At 49.8% G+C, this 21,839-nt stretch overlaps 1 protein-coding gene across 3 annotated transcripts; it reads left to right on the top strand.

Annotated features, from left to right (window-relative positions):
• The first annotated feature begins 2,351 nt into the window (after window positions 1-2,351).
• Window positions 2,352-20,809, top strand: Pfas (phosphoribosylformylglycinamidine synthase). Of its 3 annotated transcripts, none has more exons than XM_042670855.1 (28): window positions 2,352-2,384; window positions 4,654-4,812; window positions 4,898-5,033; window positions 6,569-6,674; window positions 7,139-7,328; window positions 7,452-7,557; window positions 8,458-8,598; window positions 8,718-8,842; window positions 9,000-9,128; window positions 10,557-10,688; window positions 10,819-10,947; window positions 12,401-12,474; window positions 12,596-12,752; window positions 13,270-13,331; window positions 13,512-13,673; window positions 13,959-14,084; window positions 14,228-14,359; window positions 14,638-14,868; window positions 15,017-15,197; window positions 15,285-15,368; window positions 15,567-15,722; window positions 15,892-16,011; window positions 16,284-16,429; window positions 16,557-16,764; window positions 16,881-16,972; window positions 17,059-17,173; window positions 18,996-19,319; window positions 19,416-20,809. In XM_042670855.1, the coding sequence occupies exons 2-28, from the start codon at window positions 4,671-4,673 to the stop codon at window positions 19,724-19,726; spliced, it is 4,017 nt and encodes a 1,338-aa protein (XP_042526789.1). In that variant the 5' UTR covers window positions 2,352-2,384; window positions 4,654-4,670; the 3' UTR covers window positions 19,727-20,809. The 3 variants fall into 3 exon arrangements, with proteins under 3 accessions (XP_042526789.1, XP_042526788.1, XP_042526787.1); XM_042670854.1 differs by having other exon boundaries at window positions 2,357-2,384; window positions 4,633-4,812; XM_042670853.1 differs by lacking the exon at window positions 2,352-2,384 and adding an exon at window positions 2,395-2,534 and having other exon boundaries at window positions 4,633-4,812.
• The last annotated feature ends 1,030 nt before the right edge of the window (window positions 20,810-21,839 follow it).

The following is a 21,839-nucleotide window of genomic DNA, read 5'->3' as shown; positions in this document are numbered from 1 at the left end:
TGTGTATATGTATGTATGCTGGTCATTGGGCTTAAACGCAGAGCCTTATACTCTTTCTTAGCTTTTGTTAGTCAAGGCTGGCATTTAACCATCTGAACCACACCTCCACGTCTAAGTTTTTACTGGTTAATTATAGAAAATAGTCTCTCAGGGGCTGGGAAGGTGGCTCAGTGGTAGAGCGCTTGCCTTGCATGCCTGAGGCCCTGGGTTCGATTCCTCAGCACCACATAAGAAAAAAGCCACAAGTGGCGCTGTGGCTCAAGTGGTAGAGTGCTAGCCTTGAGCTGAAGAGCTGAGGGACAGCGCCCAGGCCCAGAGTTCAGGCCCCACCACTGGACCCCCCCCCCAAAAAAAAACAGTCTCTCAATTTGTCTGCATGCACTGGCTTTGAACCATGACCCTCAGATCTCAACCTCCTGGCAGTGAGTGTAAGATGTAAACCACTGGCTCCTGGCTTCCTTCTATATCTTAAATGCTCATAAACTTCAGCTCTAACCCTACTCAGGGTTACACTGTCTATGTCTATGTCACTTTCCCTTGGAAAGTGAATAAACTTTTGTGTCCTTGCTTGCCTCTTGGTGAATTCTTTCATACTCGGTGCACCTGCTGGAGCCCCAGGACCTCACACTTTTGGTGGTCTATCTTGGGAGAGAACCCTCTCCCAAAACAACTAATACCATCTTTGGACAAATCTCTCAAAGATTTAGAAAGATATCCTTTTATTTTTGCTTTCTGGAGAAAATTATATATATATATATATATATATATATATATATATTTTTTTTTTTTTTTTTTTTTTTGTCAGTCGTGGGGCTTGAACTCTGGGCTTGGGGGCTGTCCCTGTGCTCTTCAGCTCAAGGTGAGCGCTCTACTGCTTGATCCACAGCACCACTTCCAGTTTTCTAGTGATTAATTGGAGATAAAGAGTCTTATGGACTTTCCTGCCCAGGCTGGCTTTGAACTGTGATCCTCAGATCTCAGCCTCCTGAGTAGCTAGGATTACAGGCATGAGCCACTGGTGCCTGGCAGAAAAGGATATTTCTTAGAACATGAAGATAGACCTCTTGGACCAAAAGCTCTGACATCAGTTCTGTCATAATTCTCTTATTGAGATTGGTCAAGGTGGGGAAAGTCCCTTATCACATTTAATTCAGAACTCTGGGGGCTGGGAAGGTGGCTCAATCATAGAGTGGCTTTTCTCGTATGCATGAGGCCCTGGGTTCAATTCCTCAGTACCACATAAACAGAAAAAAGCCAGAAGTGGCACTGTGGCCCAAGTGGTAGAATATTAGCCTTGAGCTGAAGAGCTGAGGTACAGCGCCCAGGCCCAGAGTTCAAGCCCCATGACTGACAAACAAAACAAAACAAAAAACTGCATAGCTTTAGGAAAGCCAAAGCCTAGGAATCTCTCTGAGTCACTCAAAGGAGGAAGCATCATCTGAACTTTGGGCCGAAAGTGACTATTCTTCCCAAAGTTGATCCCCTCTTTTATTTCTTTAACTAGAAAGTTATTATGGACACCACTCTATTGGTCCCACTTAAAGACTTCCTTTTTGTGTGTGTGTGTGGGGGGGGGGTTGGTCATGAGGTTTTAACTTTGGGTCTGGATGCTGTCCTGAGCTCTTCAGCTCAAGGTTAGAGCTCTACCACTTGAGCCACAGTGCCACTTCCAGTTTTCTGGTGGTTTATGAGAGATAAGTCTCATGGACTTTCGTGCCCTGGCTGGCTTTGAACTGTGATCCTCAGATCTCAGCCTCCTGAGCAGCTAGGATTACAGGCATGAGCCACCAGCGCCCGTCTTAAGGACTTCCCTTTAGGTTCTCTCTTAATTCAAAGCTAGTTGAAGGAATAAGAGACCCATGTCTCCAATTAACAAAAACCTGGTCTGGTGACATGGCTCAAGTGGTACAGCACCAGTCAAACAAGTAGCAAAGCAGGCAGGAAAGTGCAAGCTTGAGTTCAAGCCCCTGGTAACAGCAACTACCACCTTGCACCCACTCAGCTGCTAAGCCCCATCACTCGCATTACATGAAGATCCACCTATGGCTAAAAGGCCTATAAACCTGCAAGAGACCTGACACCTCCTCTATCCCTTCATGGACCCAGTCGCTCGCTAGCATCTAATAGTTCCCATTATCCTTCAAGAACTCTCTCTACTCCTCCAAATTCGTGACCTAGAAGCCAAATTCGTAACCTAGCATTAGACTTTCCTACCAAGTACAGCCAGGCGCCCACCCACGGACCGCCAGAGGAAGTGGGTGGGGGCGACGAAGCCCCGCGGGCGAGGCGCGGGCCTCCGGGGCCCCGCCCCCGTCCTCGGCGCGCGGGGATGACGTCAGCGAAGGCGGGGACCTGGAGCGCCGTGAGCGGCCGCCGGCTCTGGGGTAAGCGGGACAGTCCTCACGCTTCCAGCCCCGGCTCTTCGCTCCTTCTTCCCGGTTTCCGAGCGCCGTCTGGACGGGCTCAGCCCCTGGGGCAGGCGGAGTTAGGGCGTCTGGGGCCCGTGTTCCTGCTGTAGTGGGGATCGTCCTCTGGTGAGCGTCTTCCACTGACCCTTGATGGGATGACCGACCACGTGGGAAGCCCACCTCCCTTCCTCATCCCACGTATTTATTTTCTAGTTTGCCGGTCGTCTGCTTTGCAGTACGCTCGTCGTTAGGGGTAGAGCCCTGTTGTAGACGGAACCCATCCCTGTGCTCCTGGGGTTTATCTTAAATTGGAAGTGAAAGATCAAAATAGGAAGATGATTTCAGTGAAGACTAGCCTGAAGTGTGTGTGTGGGGGGAGATGCGGAGGGAGGGCTAAGTTGTGTAGGAATCTTTCAGTCAACAAGTTTTCGTTTGTATTGCTTTTTTTGGTCAGTCATGGAGCTGGAAGTCTGGGCCTGAGCGCTGTCCCTCAGCTGTTCAGCTCAAGGCTAGCACTCTACCACTTGAGCATCACTTCTGGCCTTTTCTGTTTATGTGGTGTTGAGGAATCGAACCCAGGGCCTCATGCATGGGAGGCAAGCACTTTACCGCTGAGTCACCTTCCCAGCCCCTCGTTTGTCTGGTTTTTAAGCTGGAGTTTTTTGTTTTTAAAGTGGGTGCTGTTTTTAAGCTTTGCTGATTCAATGGATATGAAGCAGGCGCAGCCCATTAGATTTTGTTCTAGTGTGGAGTATATAGTAAAAACCAAAACTTTTTTTTTTTTTTTGATCGGTTGTGGGGCCTGAACTCTGGGCCTGGGCGCTGTCCCTCAGCTCTTCAGCTCAAGGCTAGCACTCTACCACTTGAGCCACAGTGCCACTTGGGGCCTTTTCTGCTTACGTGGTGCTAAAAATCAAACCTAGGGCCTCATGCATGCAAGGTAAGCACTCTACCACGGAGCCACCTTCCCAGCCCCTAAAAGCCAAAACTTTTAAAGTGGTAAATACCAAACAAATTGAATATTAAGTTGTCAAGTAATGGCTACTTAAGAGTGGCTGGGCTGGGTGTGGTGAGTCATGCCTGTAATCGTAGCTACTCAGGAGGCTGAGATCCGAGGATTGAGGTTCCAAGCCAGCCAGGATAGAAAAGTCTGTGAGACTCTTATCTCCAGTTAACCACCAGAAAACCAGAAGTGGAGCTGTGGCTCAAGTGGTAGAGCACTAGCCTTGAGCTGAAGAGCAGCTCCCAAGCACAGAGTTCAAGCCCCCCTCAAAAAAAAAAAAAACCAAACACAAAAAAAACAAAAAACCAGTGGCTGGTCAAATAAGGCCTTTGAAGGTGCCTTCCCTCTGGAATTTTAAGTAACTACAAAGAGCTAGACCTGCAAATACCAGGTTAAATAATGTCCTTTAGGACTGAGCCTGGAAAATTTGAGGAATAGAAGGGAAACTAGTGCGACTGGTGCATTTTAGGCGAGTGTGGTAACAGCAGGATTGTGAGTTAGAGGTCAGTTGTGCTAAATAGCTAGTTCTGGGACAGCAGACATGGCTTCTGCCTTCTGTCTTCACAGTGATGTTCCTAAGATCTTGTATGAATCCCAAGGACTGTGCATGTGCACTCCATCCCATACTACCAACATCCACTTGGTGATTAGGGGTGGATGCAAATACTGAGGTTAAACCCAGGGCTTCACATATGCTAAACACATGCTCTACCATTGAGCTGCACTCAGCCCCTGTTTTGCAGATTCATTAAAATCTTAAGGTTACCTTGTTTCTCTGAATGCCCCTGTTATTTTTTCCTACTTCATCACTAATGTCTAGACTGTCCTTGAAACTTGAAGTTAGCACTGATGAAGTAGCTCAAAAAGTACAGTACCTGCTTAAGCAAGTGCTTTGCCCTGGTTCAAACCCAAGTACTTCTTTTTTTTTTTTGGGGGGGGGCGTCCAGTCGTGGGGCTTGAACTCGGCCTGGGCACTGTCCTTCAGCTCTTCAGCTCAAGGCTAGTGCTCTACCACTTGAGCCACAGCGCCACTTCCGGCTTTTTTCTTTTTGCTTATGTGGTGCTGAGGAATCGAACCCAGGGCCTCAGGCATGCAAGGCAAGTGCTCTACTACTGAGCCTCCTTCCCAGCCCAAACCCAAGTACTTCTACCTCACACTCCAAAATGAGAAACTTGAAATCATTTTTGCACATAAATTCTTGTTATTTTTTTTTTTTTAAGGATCCTAACTCATCACTTCAGGAAAGATACCTGCAGAGATGTCTCCAGTGCTTCACTTTTATGTTCGGCCCTCTGGCCATGAGGGAGCAGCATCTGGACATACTCTACGGAGACTTCAAGGGAAACTCCCAGAGCTACAGAGTGTTGAGACAGAGCTGTGCTACAATGTGGACTGGACAGGTTGGGCCCAGGTATTGGATTCTTGAAGGAGGTTCCCTGGTGCCAGGAGGTTCCTCAGTCTCTCTTGTGCCCTGTCTTCCTGCAGCCACAGCCCTACCAAGTGCTGAGGAGATGAAGAAGCTGTTATGGCTGTTTGGCTGCCCCCTGTTAATGGATGATGTTGCTCAGAAATCCTGGCTCCTTCCTGGCCCCAATGACCTGCTGCTGGAGGTTGGGCCCAGGTATGTGTGTTCATCCTGGGACAGCTTTTTTGATGTTTCAAGGCTCATCTTTCCTTTCACACTCAGGATCTCCTCCTTCTTCCATTCCACCCCTTCTTCTTTTGGTCCTTGGGGGATTTTGGTTTTCAAAATCCCATCTTTGGGATCCATCCTGCTTCCTGATCAGGAGGCCTGTGTAATAGGTGCCTCTGAAGACTGAACCAGCTTGCATTCTGGTAAGTTTTGGGTGCAGCTGGTTTTTTGTTTATTATTTTTGTTTTTTATGCTGGCACTGGGGCTTGAACTCAGGGCCTGGAAGCTGTTCCTTGAGCTGTTGCTCAAGACTGGTGTTCTACCCATGATCCATAGCGATTCCATTTCCTGCTTTTTGCTGGCTAATTAGAGATAAGTCTTGTGGACTTTCCAGTCCAGTCTGGTTTTGAACATAGATAGTAGTCTTCTGAATAGCTAGTATTACAGGCATGAGCCACCAGCACTTGACTTTTTTTCTTGTTGTTGAGTGACTTTTTTTTTTGTTGGTCATAGGGATGGAGCTCAGGGATGGTCCCTGAGGGTTTTTGCTCAAGGCTACACTTTGAGCCACAGTACCACTTTTAGTTATCTGGTTTATTGGGGATATGAGTCTCATAGAGGGGCTGGGAAGGTAGCTCAGTGGTAGAGCGCTTGCCTTGCATGCCTGAGGCTCTGGGTTCGATTCCTCAGCACCACATAAGCAAAAAGAAAAAAAGCCGGAAGTGGCGCTGTGGCTCAAGTGGTAGAGCGCTAGCCTTGAGCTGAAGAGCTGAGGGACAGTGCCCAGGCCCAGAGTTCAGGCCCCACGACCGGACCAAAAAAAAAAAAAAAAAAGAGTCTCATAGACTTTTCTGCCTGGGCTGCCTTTGAACCTTGTGAGATCAAGGCTGAGATGCCTTTTTTTGGGGGGGGGGGGGGTCTGTCGTGGGGCCTGAACTCTGGGCCTGGGTGCTGTCCCTCAGCTCTTCAGCTCAAGGCTAGCGCTCTACCACTTGAGTCACAGCGCCACTTCCAGCTTTTTGCTTATGTGGTGCTGAGGAATCGAACCCAAGGCCTTGAGCATGCAAGGCAAGCACTCTACCACTGAGCCACCTTCCCAGCCCCTGAGATGCCTTCTGACTAGCTAGGATTACAGGCATGAGCCACTGGTGCCTGGCTGACTTTTTTTTTTTTAATTTTACCAAGGTTTGAACTCAGGACTTTGTACTTGCTTAGCTGGTGTTCTATCACTTGAGCCTCTTCTTCAACCTAGTTTTTATTGGTTAGGAAATGGAGTCTCTCAGACGTCTCTGTTCAGGCTGGCCTCAAATCGCTATCCTCTGGTTTTCAGCCTCCTGAATAGTTAGGATTATGGTGTAAGCTACAGGTGCTGGACTTGAGAGGGACTTTTGAAAGCAAGTTTCTTGGTGACCAGTCTTAGCCTATAGAAAAAGAATAGTGGGAGTTGGACAGTGGTGAGCAAGATCCACTTCCAGCTGAGCCCTGCAGACTCTCAGATTCTAATCATCTCTTTTACTCCTCAGGCTGAATTTTTCAACCCCACTGTCCACCAACATTGTTTCTGTGTGCCAGGCTTCTGGATTGGAGGCAGTGGAACGAGTGGAGACTACCCGGCGCTACCGGCTTTCAGTGAGTCAGTAGACTGTCAGATAGAGAATCAGGTGGACCAGATGGACCAGAGTTAAGAGATTAGCTCCTAAACTCTCATGAGGTCATTGGAAACATGGGGAAAAAGCTGTATGGTTGTGAAAGTTGTTTGCTTACCTGAAGGCACCTGATTAGGAGTCCAGTCTGGGCTTCTTGAACAAATTTACATTCTGGCATAGATTCATGCCTGGAAGGGAGGCTTTTGTGTGGCCTAATCAAAGGTGCTACGTGGGATCTAAGAATGTAGCTTAGTGATAATTGCTTACCTAGCATATATATATATATGGTCCTGGGTTCGATACCCAGCACTGCAAAAAATAAAAACAAAACAAAACACATACTATGAAGATGAAGCAGATTGGCATTGCATTGAAGGGCTGAGGATAGTCCCTTTCTTTCCATTCTTCAAAACTATCCCTTGATCTGCGTGTGTGTCTCATTGCTAGTTTGCCCACCCTCCTTCGGCTGAGACAGAAGCCATTGCTCTGGTTGCCCTCCATGACCGGATGACGGAGCAGCACTTTCCCAATCCCATCCAGAGCTTCTCCCCTGAGAACATCCCGGCCCCTCTTCATGGTCCCATTAACATACTGGCTGAGGGTCGGGCTGCCCTGGAGAAAGCCAACCAGGAGCTAGGTAAGCAGGGGTCCCTGGGAGAGGTAGGAACCAGGCCAGGATAGTCCAGCAGGGACGCCGAGACCTGAAGTATGTTCCCTGAGGACTACAGTCAGCTCCTCCAGCTCTGAGTTTGTCTCCCAGGTCTGGCTCTGGACTCCTGGGACCTGGATTTCTACACCAAGCGCTTTCAGGAGCTTCAGCGGAACCCGAGCACTGTAGAGGCCTTTGATTTGGCTCAGTCCAATAGGTGAGGAGGAATGGGGTCAATCCCATGGAGTTTAGAAGGGAAGGCCATAAGGACTTTTCCTCTTGGCTGTCCCTCCCTGTAGGGACCTCCTTGAGTCTGTTGGAATACCTAGGTTCCTCTGCCCATCCAGGAATCTACCTTCAAGACTTTGGTGTGATCTTCACTTTGAATAGTCCACTGTAGCAGAGTGTTAAATAATAGATATCTGGAATGTATTTTGACCTATTAGAAATACTAAGTAAGGCCCAGTGCTGGTGGTGGCTCATGTCTATAATCCTAGCTACTCAAGAGGCTGAGGGGATGGGAAGGTGGCTTAGTGGTAGAGCGCTTGCCTTGCATGCAAGAAGCCCTGGGTTCGATTCCTCAGCACCACATAAGCAAAAAGAAAAAAGCTGGAAGTAGTGCTGTGGCTCAAGTGGTAGAGCGCTAGCCTTGAGCTGAAGAGCTGAGGGACAGCGCCCAGGCCCAGAGTTCAGGACCCACAACCAGACTCCCCCCCCCCCCCAAAAAAAAGAGGCTGAGATCTGAGGATCTGGTTCAAAGCCAGCATGGGTAGGAAAAGTCCATGAGACCCTAATATCCAATTAAGCACTAGAAAAGCTGGAAATCTATCTGTGGCTCAAGTGGTACAGCACTAGCTTTGGGCACAAAATCTAAAGGACAGTGCCTATCCCTGGAGTTCAAGCCCTGGGACTAGCACAAAACAACAAATAGTAAGAATAGGCTTTAGGGGCTGGGAATGTGGCAGAGTGCTTGGGTTCAATTCCTTGGTACCACATAAATGAAATAAATAGACAATTGAAAAAAAAAAGAATAGGTTGTAAGTCCTGTTGAGAATACATAATACTGAAGAATGACTCTTGTTCCTCTCTACCTTTCCCTCTTCATGTCACCCTCCAGTGAGCATAGCCGACACTGGTTCTTCAAGGGCCAGCTCTACGTGGATGGGGAAAAGCTGCCACACTCTCTATTTGAGTCCATCATGAGTACCCAGAAATCTTCAAATCCCAATAATGTCCTCAAGTTCTGTGACAATAGCAGGTTGGCAGTGCCCGGGGCTGGATGGGGGGGCCTTGAGACTCAGGGATAGGAGGCCCAGGCCCTCGTTGGTTTGGTATAGATCAGGAAGAGAGCAGGGAACAGAATGGATGTGTCCACAGTGCAATCCAGGGGAAGGCAGTCCGATTTCTACAGCCTGAGGACCCTACACAGCCGAGCTGCTTTCGGCAACAGCAGAGGTTGAGACATGTTGTTTTCACTGCAGAGACACACAACTTTCCTACAGGTAAGAGATTAGGTAAAGTTAGGGAGAAAGGGAAGGTCAAGGGCCCAGGACTCTGGGCTGAGCCTGAAACAGGGAAGCTGTTTGTTCTTAATCCTATGGGTGGTCAGGGTTGGGTTTGTCTCTGTGACACCCACACCTCTTCCCTTTTGCCTTGCAGGAGTGGCCCCCTTCAGTGGAGCAACCACGGGCACAGGGGGCCGGATACGAGATGTCCAGTGCACGGGCCGTGGGGCCCATGTGGTGGCTGGCACTGCTGGTTATTGCTTTGGAAACCTGCACATCCCAGGTGCCATCTCCTTTCTACTCACCTTCTTTCCAGATTCTTTGTTCTGGCAGGCACCAAACTTTTTTCTCATAGGACAAAGTCATCTGGATGTCTTTTCTTAGAACTGGCTTTGTAGAACCATAATTTTTCTTTAGAAACTACCATCCAGCTGGGCACCTCATGCCTGTAATCCTAGCTACTCAGGAGGCTGAGATCTGAGGATCATGGTTCAAAGCCAGCCCGGGTAGGGCAGGAAAGTCTGGGAGACTCTTATCTCCAATTAACCACCAGAAAACTGGAATTGGCACTGTGGCTCATGTGGTAGAGTGCTTGCCTTGAGCTAAAGAGCTCAGGGACAGCACCCAGGCCCAGAATTCAAGCCCCACGATCAACAAAAAACAAACCAAACAACAAGTGGCTCATGCTTGTAATTCTAGCTACTCAGGAGGCTGAGATCTGAAGATTGTGGTTCAAAGCCAGCCTGGACAGAAAAGTCTGTGAGTCACTTGTCTTCAATAAACTACTCAGAAAAAGTTGGAATTGGTGATGTGGCTCAAAGTGCTAGAGTGCTAGCCTTGAGCACAAAGAGGAGGCTGGGGACAACACTAGGCCCTGAGTTCAAACCCTAGGACTTGCAAAAAAGAAAGAAGAAAGAAACTACCGTTCAGGGTAGATCTGTACATCAACACTTTTGCCAGAAATTCAGTTTCTTTTCTTTTTCTTTTTTTTTTTTTTTGGGTCCAGTCGTGGGGCCTGAACTCTGGGCCTGGGCACTATCCCTCAGCTCTTCAGCTCAAGGCTAGTGCTCTACCACTTGAGCCACAGCACCACTTCCGGCTTTTTTCTTTTTGCTTATGTGGTGCTGAGGAATCGAACCCAGGGCCTTGAGCATGCAAGGCAAGCGCTCTACCACTGAGCCACCTTCCCAGCCCCTCTTTTTATTTCCTTTTATTTTTTTGCTGGTCTGGTGCCTTGAACTCAGGGCTTGGGCTCTGTCCCTGAGGCTCACTATGCTCAAGGCTAGAAGTCTACTACTCGAGCCATAGCACCACTTCTGGCTTTTCTGTTTATGTGGTACTGAGGAATCCAACAGAGGGCATCATGCATGCTAGGCAAGCACTCTACCACTAAGCTACATTCCCAGCTCCAGAAATCCAGCTTCTTAAGCTTGAAGAAGTCTGATTCTGGGACTGGAAGGTGTATGTAGCTCAGTGATAAAGAGTTCTTGTTTAGCATGTGCAAAACTTTTGAGTTTCATCCTCTGTCCCATGAAGAAATCTGATGTTGAGAGGAAGGAAGGCTGGTGTGGGAGGTGAAGAGCAAACCAGTACTCAGCAGGCTCTCCACCTCCCACCCACCAGGTAGTCCATGATAGCTTATACTTTTCCCTGCAATGCATCCTCTGTCTTTCATCTTTACAGTCTATTCAGGTTTCTTCTTCCCTCTCAGGTTACGATCTTCCCTGGGAAGATCCAAGCTTCCAGTACCCTGGGAACTTTGCCCGACCCCTGGAGGTTGCCATTGAGGCCAGTAATGGGGCTTCAGACTATGGCAACAAGTTTGGGGAACCAGTGCTAGCTGGTAAGCCTGGGGAATATGTGAGAATATTAGACGTCAATCCTAGAGGGACTTGGAGACAGTGTGGTCCAGGGGTGAAGATACTGGGCTGGGGACTAGTCCCTTCTTCCCACCTGTGATGTTTACATTCCAGGCTTTGCCCGTTCCTTCGGACTCCAGCTCCCAAATGGTCAGCGGCGTGAGTGGATCAAGCCCATTATGTTTAGCGGTGGAATTGGTTCCATGGAAGATGAGCATGTGGGCAAGGAGCCCCCAGAGCCTGGTGAGAGCCTGCCACTTTAATCTGTCTAGCCAGCTTCCTAGTGCAGGGCAGCTGCCAGGAGAGGGTTGTGAAGCCCTTTGGTTGCAGTGTTTTTTTGGTGTTTGTTTTTCCGTTGTCACTGGGGCTTGAACTTTGGGTCTGGTCATTGTCCCTTAGCTTTTTTACTTGAGGCTGGTGCTCTACCACTTGAGTCTCATGGACCTTATTGCCTGTGCTAGCTTCAAACACATCCCCAGATCTTAGCCATTCTCCTAAGTAGCTAGGTGTATTTTTTTCCCTTTTTTTTTGTTTGCAGTGTATGTCAATAAGAAAGAATTGCCTAATCCAAGGTACAAAGATTTACTTGTATGTTTTCTTCAAATACTTTTGTAATTTTAATTTCTATCTTTAGGTTTATGATGCATTTTTCTTTTTCTTTTGATGATTGAACCCAGGTCTCAAAATGCTAAGGAAAATATCTGCCATTGAATTACATCCTTAGTCCCTCTGATACCATTTTGATTTTCTTTTTTGTTGGTCGTGGGGCCTGAACTCTGGGCCTGGGTGCTGTCCCTCCGTTCTTCAGCTCAAGGCTAGCACTCTACCACTTGAGCCACAGCACCACTTCCAGCTTTTTCTGCTTATGTGGTGCTGAGTCGTCGAACCCAGGGCCTCATGCATGCGAGGAAAGCACTCTACCACTGAGCCACCTTCCCAGCCCTTGATTTTGTGTGTGTGTGTGTGTGTGTGTGTGTGTGTGTGTGTGTGTGTGTGTACACACGCGTGCACGCACAGGCCAGTCTGGGGCTTGAACTCAAGGTCTGGATGCTGTCCCTGAGCTTTCTTTGCTCAAGGTCAGCATTCTACCACTTGAGCCACACCTCCTTTTCTTTTTTCTTTTTTTTGTTTTTTTGTTTTGGGTCCGGTCGTGGGGCCTGAATGAACTCTGGGCCTAGGTGCTGTCCCTCAGCTCTTCAGCTCAAAGCTAGCACTCTACCACTTGAGCCACAGCGCCACTCTGGCTTTTTTCTTTTTGCTTATGTGGTGCTGAGGAATCGAACCAGGCCTCAGGCATGCAAGGCAAGCGCTCTATCACTGAGCCACCTTCCCAGCCCCCCACACCTCCTTTTCTAGCTTCTTTTTGGTCTTTAATTGGTGATCATGCCTGGGTTGGCTTTGAACTATGATCCTCAGATCTTAACCTCTTGAGCAGTTAGTATTACAGATGTGAATTATTGGCTCCAGCTAGGTTGAATTATTTGAAGCATTTTCCCAAAGAATAGCTGTGTTTGTGTACTTATAGGCACATTGTCCTGTCTAGAGATTAATAGTTGGCTCTCTTGTCTGCCCAGTGAAGTGCTAAGATCTTGTTCCCCTCATGTTGCCTTTCTCTGTCCTTACACTGCCTTACTTTAATGGCCTCTTGTGTTGTTGTCCCCATATGACCTGATTCTACACCACTCCTTCCTTGTAGGCATGGAAGTTGTAAAGGTTGGGGGTCCTGTCTACAGGATTGGAGTTGGAGGAGGAGCTGCTTCATCTGTGCAGGTGTGTGTGAGTAGCTAGGGTCACAGATTCTGTGTTGTCACTGTGCTGCAGAGGTGGGTGGGTAGGGTGTGGCTTTTTTTTCTAGCCTTCATGAACTGAGCTATGCTTTATGATCCTCCAGGTACAGGGAGACAATGCCAGTGACCTGGACTTTGGAGCTGTGCAGAGAGGAGACCCGGAGATGGAGCAGAAGATGAACCGTGTGATCCGGGCTTGTGTGGAGGCTCCTAGGGGAAACCCCATCTGCAGCCTCCACGACCAAGGAGCTGGTGGCAATGGTGAGCACTGGACCTACCTTGTCTCCCGATAGCTTTCACTCAGGGCAGGTATCAAGGATCTGCAGGCTTTGCCCAGCTCCACATTGACTTCTTTACCCACTGTACTCTGTGTGGATGCACATGCGAGTCTGTGCTGGCACTAGGTCTTGAACTCAGGGCCTGGGTGCTGGCCTTAGCTTTTTTTTTTTTTTCTCCACTCAAGGCTGGCGCTAAACTGCTTGAGCTACACTTCTACTTCTGGCTTTTTGTGGATTAATTGGAGATAAGAGTCTTACAGACTTTCTTGCCTAGGCTAGCTTTGAACCACCATCCTCTCAAATCTTAGTCTCCTGAGTAACTAGAACTATAGGCATGAGCCACTGGCACCTAGCCCCCTTGTACATTTTGGACAAGATTGGGTAGAGAGTGGAGCCAGTTGCCATGGGACAGTTGGACATTAGGGACTGAGAGTCCTTTGTTTACATGGAACTAACCATGACCTGGTCACCACCATCCCTTCTTATAATCCCCTCATTAGGCAATGTTCTGAAGGAGCTGAGTGACCCTGCGGGAGCTGTCATTTACACAAGCTGCTTCCAGGTGAGTGTCTTCCTACCTCCCCCCAGCACCTGGCCTTCCCTATCTTCCTTCCATTCCCATGTGAAGCATGGCAGTGCCCACTGACCTTTCTCCTTCCTTCCTTCCTTCCTTCCTTCCTTCCTTCCTTCCTTCCTTCCTTCCTTCCTTTCTTCCTTCCTTCCTTCCTGTGTGGCTGTGCAGCTGGGTGACCCAACCCTGAATGCCCTGGAAATCTGGGGGGCTGAGTACCAGGAGTCAAATGCACTTTTGCTGAGATCCTGCCACCGGGACTTCCTGAGTCGTGTCAGTGCCCGGGAACGCTGCCCTGCTTGCTTTGTGGGTACTATCACCGGAGACAAGAGGGTAAGTTGGGAACAAAACTTGTAGGCAGGCTTGAGTTGTCTGGGAGGCCAAGGGAGGGAGAAGAGAAGAGGATGGTGATATGGCAAATAGATATGGGAATAGACGTAGGCAGGAGAGAGAAGGTGGGATTCTGCAGAGGAAGCCAAACAAAGGGTGGAGGGAGCATGTCTGTCCTGACATGTGTGTGCGCGCGTGCGCGCATGCGTGCATGCATGTGTGTGTGTGTGTGTGTGTGTGTGTGGTATTCCTTGCTATATTTGTAGTCTCATTCCTTCTGGTCCATAGATAGTGCTGGTGGATGATCGTGAGTGTCCTTTGGGAAGAAATGGCCAGGGAGATGTTCCCCCAAGGCCTCCCCCAACCCCTGTGGACCTGGAACTAGAATGGGTGCTGGGCAAGATGCCTCAGAAGGTATGTGGAATAGAGATGGGAATGTGTTTTCCCTATGGCCATCTTCCAAGGCCCCCCACCCCCACCCTATACACAGGTGCTTTGTCACCTGTGTGCCTCCATACTTGGATTCTCCAACATCCCAATTGCTGTTTCCATCACAGGAATTCTTCCTCAAGAGGAACCCTCCTCTGCTACAGCCTCTGTCCTTGCCACCTGGGCTGAGTGTGCGCCAGGCTCTTGAGAGAGTTCTAAGGCTGCCTGCTGTGGCCAGCAAGCGCTACCTCACCAACAAGGTTTCCCATGCCCTACTAGGACCCCTACATCCTTCCTTCTGCTTATGTCCTCCCTGGCATCTCCCCCCCCCCCACCCCAGGGACTCAGGTAGAGGGCCCTAGGCCTGAGGGCAGGGAGGTACGTGGCAGGGACAAGGTACCCTCTCTCATGGCCTGGTCTCCTTGCTGTTCATCCTCTGCATGCTCTTTCCTACAAGTTGGGGAAAGCCAGATCTCCCACCAACCTGTGTCATCTCCCTGTCCCTTTACCCTCTTGCCAATTGTCCCTGGGTCCACAGGTTGACCGCTCTGTAGGTGGCCTCGTAGCCCAGCAGCAGTGTGTAGGGCCCCTTCAGACTCCTCTGGCTGACGTGGCTGTTGTGGCTCTAAGTCACCAGGAGCTCATAGGGGCTGCCACTGCTCTGGGAGAGCAGCCAGTGAAGAGCCTGCTGGACCCCAAGGTTGCTGCCAGGCTGGCTGTGTCCGAAGCCCTCACCAATCTGGTGTTTGCTCTAGTCACCGATCTCCGCGTGAGTCTCCCTGACGCTTCTGCCCTGGCCTTTTGGCTATTTCACCATCAGTGGCTTGTTCTCCTTCTTGCTCCGTCATTTTTTTAAGCTCTTAAGCTCCCAGACTCTGTGTATCTCTCTTTGCTAATGCCGACATCACTGTTCCCAGGATGTGAAATGCAGTGGGAACTGGATGTGGGCAGCCAAGCTCCCAGGGGAGGGTGCAGCTCTGGCTGATGCCTGCGAAGCAATGGTGGCAGTGATGGCAGCGCTGGGTGTGGCGGTGGATGGTGGCAAGGATTCCCTCAGCATGGCTGCCCGGGTTGGCACTGAGACTGTGCAGGCTCCTGGTAAGGCATGGCGCTCCCAAGAGGGAAGGAGAAGGTTGTGGGGCTGATGTCGTGTTTAATTCCATCCTCTTCCTTGTTATTTTACAGGGTCCCTGGTTATCTCAGCCTACGCTGTCTGTCCAGACATCACAGCCACCGTGACCCCTGACCTCAAGCATCCTCGGGGAAGAGGTATGTATTCATTCCCTTCCCTGCTCATTCCCTTCCCTGCATTGTTTGATTCCATCCTCGGCCTTGTGAGTCCTAGGCACCATCTTCTCGGCACCAGGCCGTCACTTTCTGGCACGGGCAATCGGAGGCATTATGCAAGGCTGCAAATGCTTTAAGGACGGATCTTCCTCTCCCTGTCACCCCATGCCTTCTCCCCAGGCCATCTCCTCTACGTGCCTCTGAGTCCTGGGCACCACCGCCTGGGGGGCACAGCTCTGGCCCAGTGCTTCTCCCAGCTTGGGGACCGTCCTCCCGATCTGGACTTTCCTGAGAACTTGGTACTAGCCTTTGGCATCACCCAGGACTTGCTGAAAGGTGAGTGAGCCTGGGTGTGTGTGGTGATAGGGATTCACAAGCTGAGAGAGCTAGTATGGAGCGAGAGCAATTCAGGCCTTACCCCTGGTTCTGCGTATGCCTGCCTTCTCCCCCCTTCTCCCCAGCTGTTCAGCAGTGTGTGGAGCTGAGCGTCTTCTCCTTCCTCTAGACCGCAGCCTCTGCTCGGGTCATGATGTCAGTGACGGAGGCCTCATCACCTGCCTGCTAGAGATGGCCTTTGCTGGGAATTGTGGGATAGAGGTTGATGTGCCTGCCCCAGGGGTTGATGGTAAGATACTGAGGGTCTCTCTTAGGCCTTAACTGCCTTTCCCACCCTGCAGACCCCATCTGGTAAAGAATAGAATATCTCTGGCTTGTTTGCTGAGTCTTCCCTGTCTTCCGTCCACATCTACCCAGTGGCACTCTGTTTCAGACTACAGCCCTCTCTCAGACTTCCCACAGTCCCTGGCACAACTCCTAGTCCCATCTGCCAGTTCTTCGTCCCACCCTGAGTCTTGGCAGTACCCTTGTCCCCTTGACTCACCCACCTTGCTCCCTCAGCGCTGACAGTGCTGTTTGCTGAGGAGCCTGGCCTAGTGCTGGAGGTGCAGGAGCCAGACGTGGCTGGAGTGCTGAAGCGGTACTGGAGCGCTGGCCTGCACTGCCTGGAGCTGGGCCACACAGGGGCGCCTGGACCTCAAGCCATGGTGAGGAAGCCAGGGAGAGAGCAGTGCCCATGGGAAGCTGGGAGTTAGGAAGCCTTGGGCCACTGTGTCGGCCATGGAAGGATGGTTCTTTCTTCTAGCCCTTGATTGATTATTTTCCCCTCTCCAGGTTCGGGTGTCAGTGAATGGGGATGTAGTTGTGGAGGAATCTGTAGGGCAGCTGCGAGCTCTCTGGGAGGAGACCAGTTTCCAGCTAGACCGGCTGCAGGCAGAGCCACACTGTGTAGCAGAGGAGGAGCGGGGCTTGAGGGAGCGGACAGGTCCTAACTACTGCCTGCCTCCCACCTTCCCCATAGCCTCCGTGCCTAGGGAGCCAGGTAAGGGCTTGGCTTGCTTGGGCTTGGAGCATGGAGTGAGAAGCCTGGATGCCTGGGCCAGCCCTGGAGAAGTTGTTTGGGGAAATAACCCTCAGGTCCAAAGTCACTTCTTCCAGGTGGTCCCACCCCCCGAGTTGCCATCTTGCGAGAAGAAGGCAGTAATGGAGACCGGGAGATGGCTGATGCCTTCCATTTGGCTGGGTTTGAGGTGAGCAAGGTGGCTGGCCAGGGCTGGGGGCCTTGCCTCAGCAGCCTTAGCCTGTGGCTCTTCTGACTTTCTCCCTGTCCTGCTAGGTGTGGGATGTGACCATGCAGGACCTCTGCTGTGGGGCCATTGGGCTAGACACGTTCACTGGTGTGGCCTTCGTGGGTGGCTTTAGCTACGCAGATGTCCTAGGCTCTGCCAAAGGTTAGTGTGCAGACTACTGCAACTCCATGTACATAGAACTGAGGAGGTACCTTGGCCCTCTTCTGGGCTAGGAATTGGCCTGTTATCTCTACAGAGCCAGAGAAGAGTGAACAGTCTGGCTCAAGGTCAGATACTGGCAGAAAGCTGAGGTGGGTGGGCTGGGTGGGGCTATGCCAACTTCGAGGGTGCATGTCCTATCTAAAGGGGCAGCTGCCACCCAGCCTTAGCAGATAGTCTTGTGGGGAAGATGGCTGCGCATGCTCAAATCTTGGAGTTCTTGAGGCAGGGTGTTGCCTTGTAGCCCAGACCAAAATCTCTGAATCTTCCCATCTCAGTCTCCTAAGTGCTAAAATTACAGGCATCCCTACCATGCCCAGCTAAGGCCAGATTTTTGGTGTTTTGAGACAAGTGAAAATATAGTGGGTTTTTTTGTTGTTTCTTCCTACGTGGTGGTAGAGTTTGAACCCAGAGTTTTATGCATGCTAGGTAAGCACTCTACCCCTGAGCTACATGCATCTTCAGGCCAAATCTCATTTTTATTTGTTTTTTAGTTTTTAAAATTAGTTTTTTTATCTGGTTGTCAGTGGCTCACACCTGTAATCCTAGCTCTGAGAATTGCAGTTCAAAGTCCCTGTGAGACTCTTACCTCCAATTACCCACTCAAAAACCCAAAGTGGCGCGGTGGCTCAAGTGATAGAGCACTAGCCTTGACCACACAGAGGCTCAGGCACAGTGTCTAGGCCCTGAGTTCAAGCCCACAACTGACAAAAATAAATAATAAATTATTTTTTAAATTATCTCTAAATCATTGTACAAAAGGGTTTTTCAGTTGGACATGTCAGTTCATGTATGCAATATATCTTGATCATTGTCACCACCACCCCCAAATCTTATTTTTAGTTGTTAGGTAACTAAACTTTTTGTGTATTTGTGTGTTGGTCCGGGGGCTTGAACTCAGGGCCTGGGCATTGTCCTTGAGCTTCTTTTGCTCAAGGCTAGTGCTCTAGCCCTTGAGCCACAGCTCCACTTCCAGTTTTTTTTTTTTTTTTGGTTAATTAGAAATTAGTCTCACACACTTTCTTGCGCAGGTTGGCTTTGAACTGTCATCATTAGATATCAGTCTCCCGAGTAGCTAGGATTGGATTACAGGCATGAGCCATTAGCACCAATAGGAAAAATTTTTTTAATGTGTCTATGGTCAGCAAAAAAGAAAATCATGGGCTGCTTTTGGCATTAGTGACAGCTAATTAAAACAGATGAGGAGGGCTTAGGGTATAGCTTAAATGATAGAGTACTTGAGGCTGAGTTCAAACCTCAGTATTACTTAAAAAAAAAAAAAAAGATAGGGCTGAGCATGGTAGCTCACTCCTGTAATCTCAGCTACTTGGGAGACAGATTAGGAGGATCACCAATTGATGTCAGCATGGGAAAAGTTGGGAAGATAACCCCCCCCCAATCACAACCAATAGGCTGGGCAGGGTGGTGTACCCTATCATCCCAGCTACCAGGGAGGAGCAAATAGAAGGATGAGGTCATGGCTGGCTTGGGCAAAAATGCTGACCAAATCCCCCAAATACCTAAAGCCAAAAGGGCTGGGGACATAGCTCAAGCGATAGAGCACCTTCCTGGCCAGGACAAGGTCCTGAGTTCAAATCAGGTTCACCAGAAAAAAGAGAATGGTAAATAAGCAAATAAGACCATTTCTTCCCTTGAGCATTCCCAGACTTCACAGAGAGGGCAGGCTTGCAGGCAGGAAAGAGCAGTTGCCCCCCTTCATTCTTCATTTCCCCTTTTCTCACCTCAACCTTCATGCTTCTCCTAGGATGGGCAGCTGCCGTAACCTTTAATCCTCAGGCCAGGGCTGAGCTGTCGCGCTTCAGGAAGCGGCCAGACACCTTCAGCCTAGGCGTGTGCAATGGCTGCCAACTGCTGGCTCTGCTAGGCTGGGTGGGAGGCAACCCCAGTGAAGAGGCAGCGGAGAAGGACCATGATTCCTGGCCAGCCCAGCCTGGCCTTCTGCTCCGCCACAACCTGTCTGGGCGTTTTGAGTCTCGATGGGCCAGTGTGCGTGTGGGGCCGGGTCCTGCCTTGATGCTGAGAGGGATGGAGGGGGCTGTGCTGCCAGTGTGGAGTGCCCATGGTGAAGGTGAGACCCGAGAAGACCCGGGGGTGGGAGGGGTGCCCCAAGGCTGGGGGGGGGAGGGCCCGAAGGAACTTGGCTTTCACCATCGTTTCCTTCCAGGTTACATGGCATTTTCTTCTCTGGAACTCCAAGCCCAGATGGAGGCCAAAGGCTTGGCTCCCCTCCATTGGGCAGATGATGACGGGAACCCCACAGAACAGTACCCCCTGAATCCCAATGGGTCGCCAGGGGGCGTGGCTGGCGTCTGCTCCCAGGATGGCCGCCACCTGGCGCTCATGCCACACCCTGAAAGGGCTGTGCGGCCTTGGCAGTGGGCATGGAGACCCCCTCCGTTCAGCACCCTCACCACTTCCCCCTGGCTCCAGCTTTTCATCAATGCCCGGAACTGGACCCTGGAGCAGCGCTGCTGAGCAGGCTAGCGATGACCCCGGCCCACAGCGCGTCTTCCAAGCGCTTGCTGCCCTCTCCTTCATCGCCTTCAGGAGCACCCCACAGGCTTGCCTCCTGGATAAGCAAGGACCAAAATGCCCATAGTAGCTCAGTTGTTAATCTGCATCTGTTAACCTGTTCTCTATTCTGTTTCCTAACCTGGTTTGCCTCCTTCCAGCCCCAGGAAACAGCTTGTAGCTAATAAGACAAGAGTTGGAGGTAATTTTGCTGCTCCCACCTCACTCTCCAGAAATTACCACATTGTGTCTTACTTCCCTCATTTGGGCTCTAAGAGATGTTTTGGGTCCCTGACTCCTTCTCTCCCCCATCTATTTTTCTTTCTTTCTTTAAAAATTGTTTAAAACAGGATCTTACTTTGTAACCCAGGCAGCTTGGAATTTCCTTCCTGCCTCAGCTTATTGGGCCTATGCCACACCTGGCATTATGTCCCCCTTTTCTCATTGGGGTTTAAAGTGTGGAGGGCATATGCAAATCTGCCCTTCTGGAAACAGCAAAATGTATAGTGGTAGAGGTGAGGAAGTTGCTTGCAGGATTTTCTCGTGATGGGATTTTAGGCCATGTCTCAGAGACATCCTGGTGCCTGCCTCTGAAGTGCATATTCCTGAAATTTGTTTGTCCTATCTTCAGTTCATTAATGTTTCTAGATTAGCTATGGTACCCAGCAGTAATGCACCTGAATTTAAAATAACACCACTGAGCCAAGCCGGTGTTGGACCTTTAATATGTATTCTGAGCTCTCATGTAAATTTAGCAAAGTACTTGATAGTTCCTCTTCCCCTTTCTAACAAAGGAAGGTTTATGGGTAATTTTACTGCTGCGAGTTGGTCACTGAATTTCTAAGGAACAGCTGCTTCCTACCACCAGGAGGTCACACTTCCTGGAAGCAGCTGCTCTTGCTGGCAGCTGTCATTCATCATTTCTTGTTTCCTTTGCTCCCAAAGATGTACCGAGGTCACTTCCTCAGGCCTGCTACATTGTTCGAGTTGAATTGGTTGACTCTCTCAAAAAAAGTTGGGACATGTTGATTAAAGAATTTTTTTCCTAAAAAATGAAGCTGGTAATTTTTTATTTATTATTATTATTATTTTTTTTTTTTTTTTGTCAGTTGCAGGGCTTGAACTCTGGGCCTGGGTGGTGTCTCTGAGCTCTTCAGCTCAAGGCTAGCTCTCTATCACTTGTGCTACAACTCCACTTATGGTTTTCTGGTGGTTAATTGGAGATACGAGTCTCGTGGACTTTCCTACCTGGGCTGGCTTTGAACCTTGATTCTTAGATTTCAGGCTCCTGAGTAGCTAGGATTTGTACAGGCATGAGCCATCGGTGCCTGCTGAAGCCTGTAATCTTATATCCCTGAAAGCATGGTACAGCGGGTGGAGGGAGCCTCTAGGAAAAGAAAAAAATGATGGACAATGTCATATTGTAGGTGCCTGCTCTGTAGGCTGGCTTGGCTTACCTTGAATGATGCTCTACCATTTGGGCCATGCCTCCAGGCCTGCTTTTTGCAGATTATTTTGGAGATGGAGTCATGGGCTTTTCTGGAGTGGTCTTGAATTGCGGCCCTCTGGATCTCAGCTTCCTGAGTAGTTAGGATTATGGGTGTGCACCACCAGGGCCTACCTTGCTGTGGTTATTTTTGACACAGTTCTCACTTTTTCCTCAGGACAACCTTGCCGGTGAGCCTCCTGTTTATACTTTTACTATAGCTGGGATAACGCATATACCACCACTCCTAGCTTTTGTTGAGGTGGGGTCTTGTGAACTTCATGCCTGAGTTGGCCTAGAACTGTGATCCTCCCAATCTCAGCCTGCCTTATAGCTGGACTGATAGGCACATATAACTATCCTTACTATTGATGGAGATGAAGGGGGTCTCGAACTTTTTGCCCTGGCTGCCCTTGAGCTTTGAACCTTGATCCTCCTAATGTCAGCCTTCAGAGTAGCTAGGACTACAGTTATAACCACCAGTCCCTGTCCTCAAAATTTTGGAGGTGGGCTGGGAAGATGGCTCAGTGGTAGAGCGCTTGCCTTGCATGCGTGAGGCCCTGCGTTCGATTCCTCAGCACCACATAAGCA

The sequence above is a fragment of the Dipodomys spectabilis genome, unplaced genomic scaffold, assembly GCF_019054845.1.
Source record: "Dipodomys spectabilis isolate Male_0828 unplaced genomic scaffold, ASM1905484v1 ptg000576l, whole genome shotgun sequence".
Lineage (NCBI taxonomy): Eukaryota > Metazoa > Chordata > Mammalia > Rodentia > Heteromyidae > Dipodomys > Dipodomys spectabilis.
Note: the sequence above shows the minus strand (reverse complement) of the source record. Positions and strands in the feature narration are given on the sequence as shown.